Source organism: Arachis hypogaea, unplaced genomic scaffold, assembly GCF_003086295.3.
Source record: "Arachis hypogaea cultivar Tifrunner unplaced genomic scaffold, arahy.Tifrunner.gnm2.J5K5 arahy.Tifrunner.gnm2.scaffold_22, whole genome shotgun sequence".
In the NCBI taxonomy this organism is placed as follows: Eukaryota; Viridiplantae; Streptophyta; class Magnoliopsida; order Fabales; family Fabaceae; genus Arachis; species Arachis hypogaea.
The window spans coordinates 754151-765261 of NW_027255450.1; the positions used below are offsets into that span (position 1 = coordinate 754151).

General features: G+C 42.6%; 1 protein-coding gene across 1 annotated transcript; it reads left to right on the forward strand.

The window, feature by feature from the left end:
• The first annotated feature begins 258 nt into the window (after positions 1 to 258).
• Positions 259 to 9443, forward strand: LOC140183376 (PHD finger protein MALE MEIOCYTE DEATH 1-like). Its single transcript, XM_072231805.1, has 4 exons — positions 259 to 271; positions 358 to 529; positions 8740 to 9184; positions 9264 to 9443. The coding sequence occupies exons 1-4, from the start codon at positions 259 to 261 to the stop codon at positions 9441 to 9443; spliced, it is 810 nt and encodes a 269-aa protein (XP_072087906.1).
• The last annotated feature ends 1668 nt before the right edge of the window (positions 9444 to 11111 follow it).

The following is an 11111-nucleotide window of genomic DNA, read 5'->3' on the forward strand; positions in this document are numbered from 1 at the left end:
AAGCGAGGTCGGAATAGCATTGGATGAGAAAGCCTCTTTATCCGTATGAGAAAACTGCTCATGATGCGAAGTTTTCTGGATAGAAGGGTCATCCTCCTAGGCTACTACTTTTCACGGAAGAACCGGGAAAAGTAGTAGCCTAACAAAATTACATCTAATAAGTAGGTGACCAAATCAATAAGCTTTTTTTCAGCCCTCCTTCTTAGAACCCATTGAGGGGGGCCTCGGCCCAGGAAAGGGAGAGTGCCCGAGTGGTTAATGGGGACGGACTGTAAATTCGTTGGCAATATGTCTACGCTGGTTCGAATCCTGCCTCTCCCACTTGTTTGTTGTAGACTGAAGAGTTTCGCATTTCAGGGGGAGGATTGCCTTCAAAGGAGAAAGCAAGAAGGCGTGTTACGGGAAGGACAGGAAACTTCGACTTTGCTTTGAGTCACCTTCTCTTCTGGGGAATGCAGGTTATCAAAGGCATACCAGGAGTAGGAGTGAAACCTATGACTGCTTGCCCCCGATCTAATTGGAAGTTAAGGTAGTAGGGGAAACAGAAAATTGGGATTGGAATCCCGGGATTGAGAGACAGCGCCTGTTCCTATATGGGATCATTTGCCGCTCACTCGCTTCTTTCTGCACTGGATCGAATCAATTAGATGGGTCACTGGGAACGGATTGGCTTATTGGCAGCTCCGATGCCGCCACGGAGCCTTCATTCGCCGGTTCTTTACCCGGGAGAAGAATCATAATTGAAAGGCTGAAATACCTCGGTAGGTAGATTGAGGATACATCGTAGGTTTCTTTGATCCCTTTCTTTCTCTGCGGAGAATTCAAGCAAGCCATGCTTTTGAGGATCCATATGATGGTTAGTTCGAGTTAGCTAGCTGCTCATTCCCTTCAGGGTTGAAAAACACTAGGAGAGGTGTGCCTGGTAATACTACGCAGGCTAGTCTTTCTCTTTCCTTTGCTTCGCCTGTCTTTGGTATCTTATAGAAAGCTTTGACTCATCTCCCCGAGTGGTCCTCTCTTTCAGAAATTGTATAGTATAGAATAACCTGTGGGAAGAAAGTCCCGGAAACCTGGACGTAGGATTGGCTTTTACCTTTCTTTCCGTTTTGGAAGCAAAAGTCAAATCTTAAGCAGCAGATACCACTAGAGAAAATGAAGATGAAAGAGATGCTTAATTAAAGATAATAATCCGACCTTTCATCCACTGAATCATACATAACATACGGATTTGAATCTGCAGAATCATAGGAATTAGAAGAAGCTGCCACTAACACATCTATCTTGCTTAATCTTAATATAGAGAGCCAGTTCTCGTAGGGGCACCACCTTTGCCCTTTGCCTAGCCTTTGAATCAGTCTTTCCTGCCCTCTTGTCTTGACTTTTGTAAGAATGTTTCAATTCCATTTCAATCTCTTATCGGATCGGTACTCGGTACTGAGACTAAGGGAGCGAGCGTAATAAAAGAGTGGTTTACCTGGAACTCTAGAAAGATGTAGCGAGTCTAATCGAAAGTTATATGAGTTTAGTTCCTTACCCACAGGAATGTCCGCTAGTCAACTTCAATCTTCAATAAAAAGAAAGCATTCTAAAATGTCTTGTGCTCAAAGTCAAAGTAAACGGCTATATGCATCAAGTCCTAATGCTAAAAGGGAAACGACTGACTTCCATCACTACCTTCACGAGGTTAGTAATACACTGAATAGTAAGTAAAGAGAAAGAGGGAAGGGTATTATCTTAATTCCACTTCCAAGTAGATGTGTTACGCACAGTGACATTTGCCAATCCTGTTAGGAATCAATTCAAAAAGAAATTAACAGATATTGAAATGGAAAGTCTTTCACGAGCTCTCTCTCTGTAAAGGTAAAGTAATTCGATATAACCAAGCCTTTCTAATAGTCAAGAATTAAACCTTTGAAAAGACCCTACTTGTTAAACATCTGGGGACTGCTTGAATGGCTAAGGCTGATACGAAGGCTGGCTATTTAGAGTAAATAAAATCTATGTTTTTCTTGTTCCTCTAACAATTTCTTTTATCGCTCGGGAACCACTTGACTCACCCTGCGGGGCTTTCCCTGCGGGGCCATTACACCCCCTCTGGGAGGGATTCTTGGCTGTTGTGGAGAATCCATTCCTTTGTTTGTTCATTTATGAAAAATAATCTTGTCCGAAGGCTTAGAAAATGAGTCTTTTGGGCGGGCCCGCCCGGAGGAGAGCTGGCGATGGGCAACTTTCAAAACAGCATATTCTGTAAGAAGGCCCTCTTCATTGGCATTCTCCGACTTAGAATCTAATTCATACCCGGCAATCTACGATCTACCCAGCGCCTTAGTTTATGTTGAATAGGCATACCCGACTTCCACTAATTGTCAAATAAAGCTATCCGTGCTTAGCTTGAAAGCATTCTTTGAAGCAAAAATTCCGGTAAATAAAGCCTGCGTAGAATACTTAACTTTTCCATGTGCAAGACCACAAAAAAAAGTATTCCCCCCGCTCTGCGAAGGCCTTTCGGAGATTTACCTTTCTTTCGAATTCGTATCCGTTGGCTAAGTACTTAGAAGCTTGGCCTAAGGGATGGAGAAGACAGGTTTCTTCTAGTCTTATCTTAGAAGTTCGTTTTGTCTTTAGTAGTACTTATCATATATGGGACTAGCTGTGAGCTTTGAGGAAAACCTGTAAGTTCTCTTTCGACTTCCCCTGGATTCTCTTCTCTTCCTGGGGAGAGTAACTAAGTAAGGCCAGTCTATTAGGTGATCTGGAAGAGAAAGAGTGCTAATCTAATCACAACTCTTCTCTTATCCGCAGGGTCTTGTTCAGCTGTCTTTCTCCTTGGCTTGTACTCGAGATTGCCTTTTTGTTCGAAATCGATATCTTCCTATTGCCTTTGAGAAAGGGAACGAAGGAATTCCGTCTGTTGTCACAAGAATTGTTCAAGTTGAATGCGAATAATCGATTGAATCCGATCTTAGAAGACTTGAAGGACTTTTTTCCAATCCCGGCCGATGTAGACAAGTCCCTTTTTGTTTGGCAGCACTTCCTCGTAGGGAACTACCAATTGTCCTTCTTTCTTGTGGTGGAACCTGGGATTCAACCTCCCAGAAGTGATTATCGCCAAAACAAAACAAAAAAAGTAGAATTTCCCACAAGAGTCAAACTATAATAGTCTCCGACTCATATGGCGGCGGGGGCTGCGTTCCCCTCTCTTTCGTCGGTTAAGTGCTGGATGGGGACTGCATCGAGATGCTAAATCAACTGCTTCTAAATCATAGGACAGAACGGATACTAAGCCCACTTTATTAATAAAAAAAAGGGCGTGATTCCTTAGTTTACTGGCTTTCCTACAGGGGGAGTTCGAAAAAAGACACTTGTTTGTTGTAGACTGAAGAGTTTCCCTTTAAGGGGGTTAGCGTAAAATCGAGTTAAACGAGAGGAGCGAATAAGGAGAACTTCAAAACTCTTTCACTATTCATACGCACCTGCATCCGCAGCTAATTCTTGAAAGTAGTTTCGTTTCCTTATTTTATACGCATACGCACGAGGCTAGAGGTTGAGTTCTACACCGATCCCTTCACATTTGAATTAGTGGCTCTTTATCCCTTAGTAAGAAGGAAAAGTTTCGCCGCTTTTCAGGATGCTCTTTTAGGTTTTTAAGAATAGCAATTCTTGGGGAAACTAATTCATTGATGGAGCCGAAGTCCTAGTTTCTTGATGATAGGAATAGCCGTTATCTTCGTTCAATCCCTAACGGTCGCCTATCGGAGTTGCCTGTGTTAGGCATCAAAATTTCCTTCCGATCCCTGGACTCTTTCTTTCGTAAAGCTTGGCTTTGGAGCGTATACCATATTGATTGAATCTAAGCATGACTTTCTGTTTGTGTTGTACCGCCTAGCTCTTTCTATTGATTACTACTCAAGTCAGGACTAGCGAACATCTCTTTTGAATCTCGGTGTTTCATTTAAGTGAGGCAAATTTGTACGAGAGATTTTTACCAACCTGGAAGTGATCAAAAGGTTTTCCAGCGGCCAACCATCGTCTGGATTCAAAAGAGAAAGATAGAAACCAACATAAATACACAAGTACAAATTGAAGAGACGCACGCACTGGTGGGATATTCTCGAAAAGGAGACACAAAAGAAAAGAGAGCTAAAGCAAAAGCCGAGGCTAGAATAGGGCTTGGAAAACTATATGACCCTACTCATTCATCAGAACTAGTTCAGTCAGGAGAGAGCGGCGGGGACATATATCCCTTGTCAGGCTGAGCTACGTCCTGAATTTAGACTAACCTTGCCCGGGGATCTTTCACCTTCTTATTAGATGTAATTTTATCCACCCTGGACTTGACTTTGGCCAGGCCCTGGTTCCCAGGGTTCTAGTATTCCCTATCTAAGCTATATCAACAAAGTCATGCGCTTGTCAATTCATTCTTGGTGTAATACGGGTTTATGTAAGGAAAAACACCCGGGGATGGGGATCCCGAGGCTGACATATTTAATACAACAACATTCGACTTTCATTTAAACTTCCCATGATCGCCATCTTTTCACCTCCTAGATTTAAGGGACAAAGTTCAAAATGATGTCCAAAGCAGTCGCAAAATGGGGGCTTTGTACCCCCTCACTCAAGAGATCCACGAAAATATCTTCTAACTCGGCGGGTGTTACAATAATACGTAGATGAGTATTGGCTGACCCGCCTACGCCCCTACCCCCCTTTTTTTGGTTTGTAGTCTTGGAAAAGGGGATTCCGGTATATCGTATAAAAGAGAAAGGATTCATTTAGGAGCGCTCTTTTCAATTCTTTCTTCTCTTACGATATTTCGGTCACATTACTTCGAAAAGCGTCCTTAATCTTATATACGATACCACCCACTTCCTCCCTTTCTTCCCCCTGTCTCGCCATACTAGCAACTTGATTAGCTACTAGTTACTAGAATCGTTCAAACATCAAACAGTAAGTAAGCAATGCGTACTTCTTTCCTAGTCTAGTGGATCTGCATAGCAGAGCAAAATCCTCTACCCTGACCTTACTTGTTGTACTTGATTCACCTACGAAAATATACAAGGTAGGGGCTCTTTATTATATTGTTAGAGGGCCTTCTCCTTCAATCGTCTCTCTCAATCCTTGCCTGAACTACCCTCCTCTATAAAGGCATCACCTCTTTATTGTCCACTTCTTCAGGCAATGTTCCCCCTCCTTTGTCACAAGTTCTACGGAATCATCAGTAACTTAGACACGAAATCTATATACTAACTAGGTGAGTCTGACTTCCTTTTCTCTTTCTTTTGCTTTGGCCGGCTCTTATTGAAGTCGCCCGACTCCACGTCCATTCAAATCGAAAGCAGACAAAGTCCAAAGGTATCAATCCAAGGGCGTCCTCCTGTTGTTTCGATCTTGATCGGTAGATTTGGTCAGCAATCCCTTGCTCCATCAAAGGAAATCAGGACTAACGAGGACGCGGAAAAGCATCTTTCTATATAATTGCCATCCCCGGTCTCACCTGCGGCAACCCTTCTCCGACCAATTGAAGTGGCCTAAGCACGTGTATAGGCGTAGGAATTGCATTTTCTCTACCTTGAACACTGGAGTCTTCTTGTAGCTATATCTTACCACTGGATTGGACCAAAAGAAAGCCTCAATCTACTCGAATATGTTAATAACGGATCGAGTCCATTAGTACGAGCAGCCAATGAGTGGGAAACACAAAGTATACTAGACTCCCTTTCTTTTAGACCAAGACATACCCGATGATAAGCAATGAATTGAGGATCCACAATGCCATGATAGAGTCTTCGCGTTCATACAAGAGAGACTCCGTAGGCGGATGAAGAGCCAGGAGCGGGAGCCCCAACTAGAATAGGTGAATTATTAACCAACTATTCCACCTCCAAGGATGGAACGATTCGTCTTTGAGCATCGCTGGCAATAAACCTCGTTGAGAGAGCAGCACGAACCTAGGTTGATTATACAGGAATGGAATCATAGATTGAAGCTTAGGCAAGCCCCTTGAGACTGACTAAGTAAGGAACAGCGGCTGCCCACTCTGCCTTTCCTTCTAATGAGGATTCGAGTGTACTAACTAAGGTTATCTCTTTCACTCTCTTTTCAGTTTATCTATCCCACAGTGAGCAATTCCCGATCACTCGAAAATAAGTTTATCTATCCAAAGGGGTTGGAGTCGTTCTAGAGTGAGAAGCAGAATTACTTTTTTCAAATAAATAGATAGAAGAGGCTTTCTTATAAGCCCAGCCAGCGAAAAGACTGGCTCTCCGGCAAACAGGAAAGAAGGTTCAGGACAAAGCTCTAATCCCATAGGTGGGCCAGGCGGGAATCCAGCCAGTTCAAATCCAATAGCCTATAGTAAAGATTAAAGGAAATGCCACTCTTTAAGCCAAGAAAAAGGGCCTTTTTCATGCCGAATGGATTCTATCTTGACTGCCCTGAGAAAGCAAAGTAAGAGCTATGAGATAGGCTCACTCTCCCCTAATACCCGCTGCTAAGGATTGAAAGTCGCACGGCTATAGGGCAGAACTCCAGATCTACGAATAGCCGCGGGCAAGCACCTTTAACAAGCAAGTAGCTAGCTTAAACCTTACTTAACAGCAAGCCGCGAAAGTCTTCGCCTATAGCTTCTACTTCCGAAGTAAGTTCCGGGAAAGAGGAATAAATTATAGAGTAGTTCAGTGGGGAAGACCCGTGAGGGAATAGTAATCGAATTACAGGGTTTTGGAATTGATTAACAGGGATGGGGAACTCCGCTTTCAAAGGTTCCTAATCAAATGACTTTGTTTACGGCTTTCGTAACTAGAATGAGTTAACTCCCGCTTATCTGTCTAAGTAGTACTGCCTGTATTCTAATACTACTTGTTGCTTGCAGCTTAAGGACGTGTAACTCTAAATATCAATACTTGCTTGGGTTTTCTGCTCAATAGAAAGACTTCAGCTCTCAATCTCAATAGTAATGAAATCAATCTCTTTACGGCTTCTGACTTCGGAAGTAGAAGCTAGAGTAAATGCTGCCGTTGAAAGGCATTCTCTTGAGGATTGATGTATGGACTTAGTGCTTTAGGAGTTAGTGTGTTTAGATTGAGTTCCCACGAGCGGGGGATTTAATTACTATATCTCTTGGTATTCAAATAGACGGGCAGTCAAGCAAAGCAAGAGAGGCGGGTTTCCTTGTCTCGGAGAAAGATCTCAGAACCGGTTACAGTAGGAGTTCTAGATAAAGAATGGGGGATAGCATAAGTCATTCCCTGTCTCCTAGGTAAGAAAGAAGGATTCCCCTCCCTGTTCAATAAACCTGCTCGACCCTGATGATTTGAAAGTTCACAGGGCAGCACTGCTAGCATGAAAGTCCTCGAGAACTCCATCTGGACTAGTTACGAACGAGTCAAAGAGAGTGGAACCAGGACAAGCACCGGATTTCGCTAAGACTTTTGGACATAGACCAGGAAACCAAGAAAGATTGAATCCGGTGTCAAGCAGACGAATGAGAAATTGTGAATGGTTGGAGAGAGTGAAGCTTCACTTTCCTAGCTCCTAAGTCCCTGACGGTAGGTACGTTCCGCCACCGCCCTAACCTAGTTCATTGGAAAGGTTATAGCAGCGATGCCAACTCCTTCCTCATAGTCTTTCTAGCGGGACTAACTTTACGTTGATAGAGGACGATTTGGCACATCTTCCATTTCCTGGTATGAAAGTCCTTAGGCTTGGTTTTCTGTGAGTCGGCATAAGCCATCAAAGCTTTTGCTCTTATCGATGTGATCCTTGTCTTTAGCTTGGCACCAGGGCGGCTTGCTTACCTACCTGATGACTTTCCTACTTTCTTTTACTATTCCTATTCCCTGCTCTGCTTAATGTACGAGGAGGAATGGAATAGAGATCGACAAGCAAGAGTCAAGCCTCTTTCCTGGAGTTGCTTTTCAACAGCTTCACGTTAAGTCCAAAGCCGTGGCTTACTGCACACTCTATCAGACAGAGTCAAAGTATAGAATGAATTAGTGACAGACCTGGGAATCTTTTTGTCTTAAGTCCTTTCATAGACTGACATCTATAGAGTCCTTCGTTAAATGGTCGCAATCAAAAAGAAGCGCTTAATCTTCCTTACCCGGTACGGTAATCTCTTCCTAATGCCTGGACTTCCTTCTAGTATTTATTTTATTTACTTCACTCTAAAAATTACATATGTAAAAAGAGAAATCCTGTATGTAATAGGCAAGAAGAGAGAACCTTCCTGTCCTATAGTGCGGAGATAGAGGGAGCACCCTACCTTAGGGCGGATCAGAAAGAAGGAACTGAAACTTAAGTTCAATGCAGAATTCCTTTTTCGAGTGAAGTGAAAGTTCAGTTGACTATAGCTTTTTGGCAAGCGGGGGGTACAAGTGTCGCAGATCAAATTGCCGACATTATAGCATACTTTACTATAGATGTTCCGGAACTGCTAAAGGAAGTGATAGTAGAAAGGACAACTAAGCGAAAGGCGGTCCGGACATAGCATTAGCCATTGATTCAATACCAGGCAAAAAGGAAATTCCTTATTTCTTTCCCAAGTCCCATCGAGTTAGCTGTTGATGGAATGGAATAAGCGATATTGACTCTCTTGTCGAAAGGGCGGCGTCAAGCTCTTACCCAGGCAAAGAAACAAAAAACACCAGGCGATTCAAGACAGGGGGAGATGGCTAATTCCGGGAATAGGATCTATCCCATACCCTTATTCTAGTATTCTACCTGCTCCGAAAACAATAGGCTGGAGAGAGGAGGAATATTCATCATCCGTCACCCTGCCCGCTACGCTCCTTGCCTTTGTCCTTTCACTTCTGACAGCAGGCACTTTGTGAAGGAGTGGGGGCTACTGGATGAAATGGAGCAGGTATTGACATTCATTTGCAGGCTAACACCAAATTTTGTTGACATTAAATCTGAGTTGAGAGAGCCACCTTGTGGTGAGATTGTCATGGTTCCACTGCATGCAACTGTTGGAGATTTGAAGCAAGCTGCTGAGGCTGCACTGAGGGAAACTTACTGCATTGCAGAAAGGCTTATAGTGACAGACATCACAGAATTGATGGGTGTGAGTGATGAGGAAGTGCTCTTTGGGTTAATCCAGTCAGGTGTGGAGCTTTGTGTGAGGGGAATTGCTATAGACTTGTGTACTCCTTTGAAGTCTCAGGGTGGGGCTGACAACTGGAAGGTGAGATGTGAATGTGGAGCTCAAGATGATGATGGGGATAAAAAAAATGGTGTCTTGTGACATTTGTGAGGTATGGCAGCATACACGATGTTGTGGTATAGATGATTCTGAGACAGTGCCACTGCAGTTTGTGTGCACTGGGTGCTGTGATTCACTTGTACCCCCGAGGATTGAATCCGCATTTGGTATGGATTGTGCTGATATTTTTCAGATTTCACCAGAGCCTACACATTTACTGGAGTATGGATATGGGTACTGACTACTGAATGCTTGATTACCATTGCAACAGTGTTTGTTGCTTAAAACACTTGTTTCTGTGAACGTACTTTTTGAAACGTTCATTTTAGGATGTGTAGGAGAGCTGTTAAATCTTACATTTATCAATTCACAAGTCACAAATGGAAATTCAAATTATTCCATTATTAAATCTTACACATAACAGTAGGAAGGGTTAGTGCAGAAAGACTAACATGCTTTGCAGAAGATAGGCTCCTTATATGTGATGGCATGGATCCTAGAGTTTTAAACAATGTTGCCAAATCAGTAACAAATGGGTATCCATGGACCATGATTTGGACATTATGGGCACAGACAGAATGATAAGAAAGCATGCTTTGTTCTAGGATCACCCTCTGGCTTCCACAATAGAAAAGAAACTTACCACTAAACTCGCTTTGATTCCACCAAACAGGAAGCAAAGCATGTTCCAATATTTCCCATTACCACAACAAACTACATCTAAAAAGTATCTGAGATTACCATGACCACCATCACCTGTTTATTATCTTCTCATACGGTACTACTGGAATTTGAGATCAATCCGTTTTAGTCCTATAAGATAGGGGCCTTTCTAAGGCAGCCCTCTCCTTCTAGTCGAGTAGCTTTTCGCTCCTTGACTTTGATAGGTACGAAGTCACTAACCCACAAGCTGGTTAGGTACGTGTAGTCACTCGAAGAGGCTATCTACCGAACCAGAGATTTCCATTCAAGTATGGTTTAAGTGCCCTTAAAAGTCAGTCTGAACGGAAGTCTACGGAAGATTCCCCAGTAGAATGGTTAAACATGATTGGATCTCTAAGAAGATCTACGGCATAAATAAGGGTGATGGCGTAGATACATTTTAGCTCTTCTCTTCTTCGATAGCCTTTAAGGCTATTATGCTGATTGGCCTATTAGTTTAGTCAAATATGACTATCTACTGTATGTATAAGTTCTTCGCCTTGGAACATCACAGGGACGGATTGAACAGCAGCAGTTAGGGAAGCTAAGGAGACGTCAATTTCATTAATTTCGAGGAAAAAGTAAATGATTTAACAATAGCTACACTTAAAGTAAAGAACAAAAAAATCGTTTCCAAGATAGAAATTCTGTTTAGAGTCTATAAGGATACTACTGGAGATGTGAACTTACCAACAGGAGTCAATCCCCAAGGTAGCCGAACGTGTTTTTTTTAGCGTCGACAACATTCACTGGCTAAACCAGATCGATCTATTTAGAACTCGCCAATCAGGGCACGCAGAGTCCCCACTTTGCCCAAGCTCTGGATTATGTTCTGCATTTTTGAGGTATGTAGTTAATATTTTTTTAGAGGCTTTATCATATTTAGTCAGAAGAGTTTAGGTAAGACTTTCAACGTGACTATCATATAAATAAAATATCTTCTGCCTGCCGTACTACACGAGGGTAATAACAATTACGACCGACAAAGAAACTCGAGCCTCGGAGTTCGACTATTATATCTTTTCCTGGTCCATTAACTATGTCAATTGCTTCCTCCAAGAGCTGATTCCAATTACTAAGATACTCAGAGGGCACCATATATTTATATACGTCAACAACAACTATACGATAGTGAAGTTCAGAGGTAAGTTATTATAAATAAGAATTTAGTTCAAAGGAAAGATCAGGAATAGCCCTTGGAATGCTA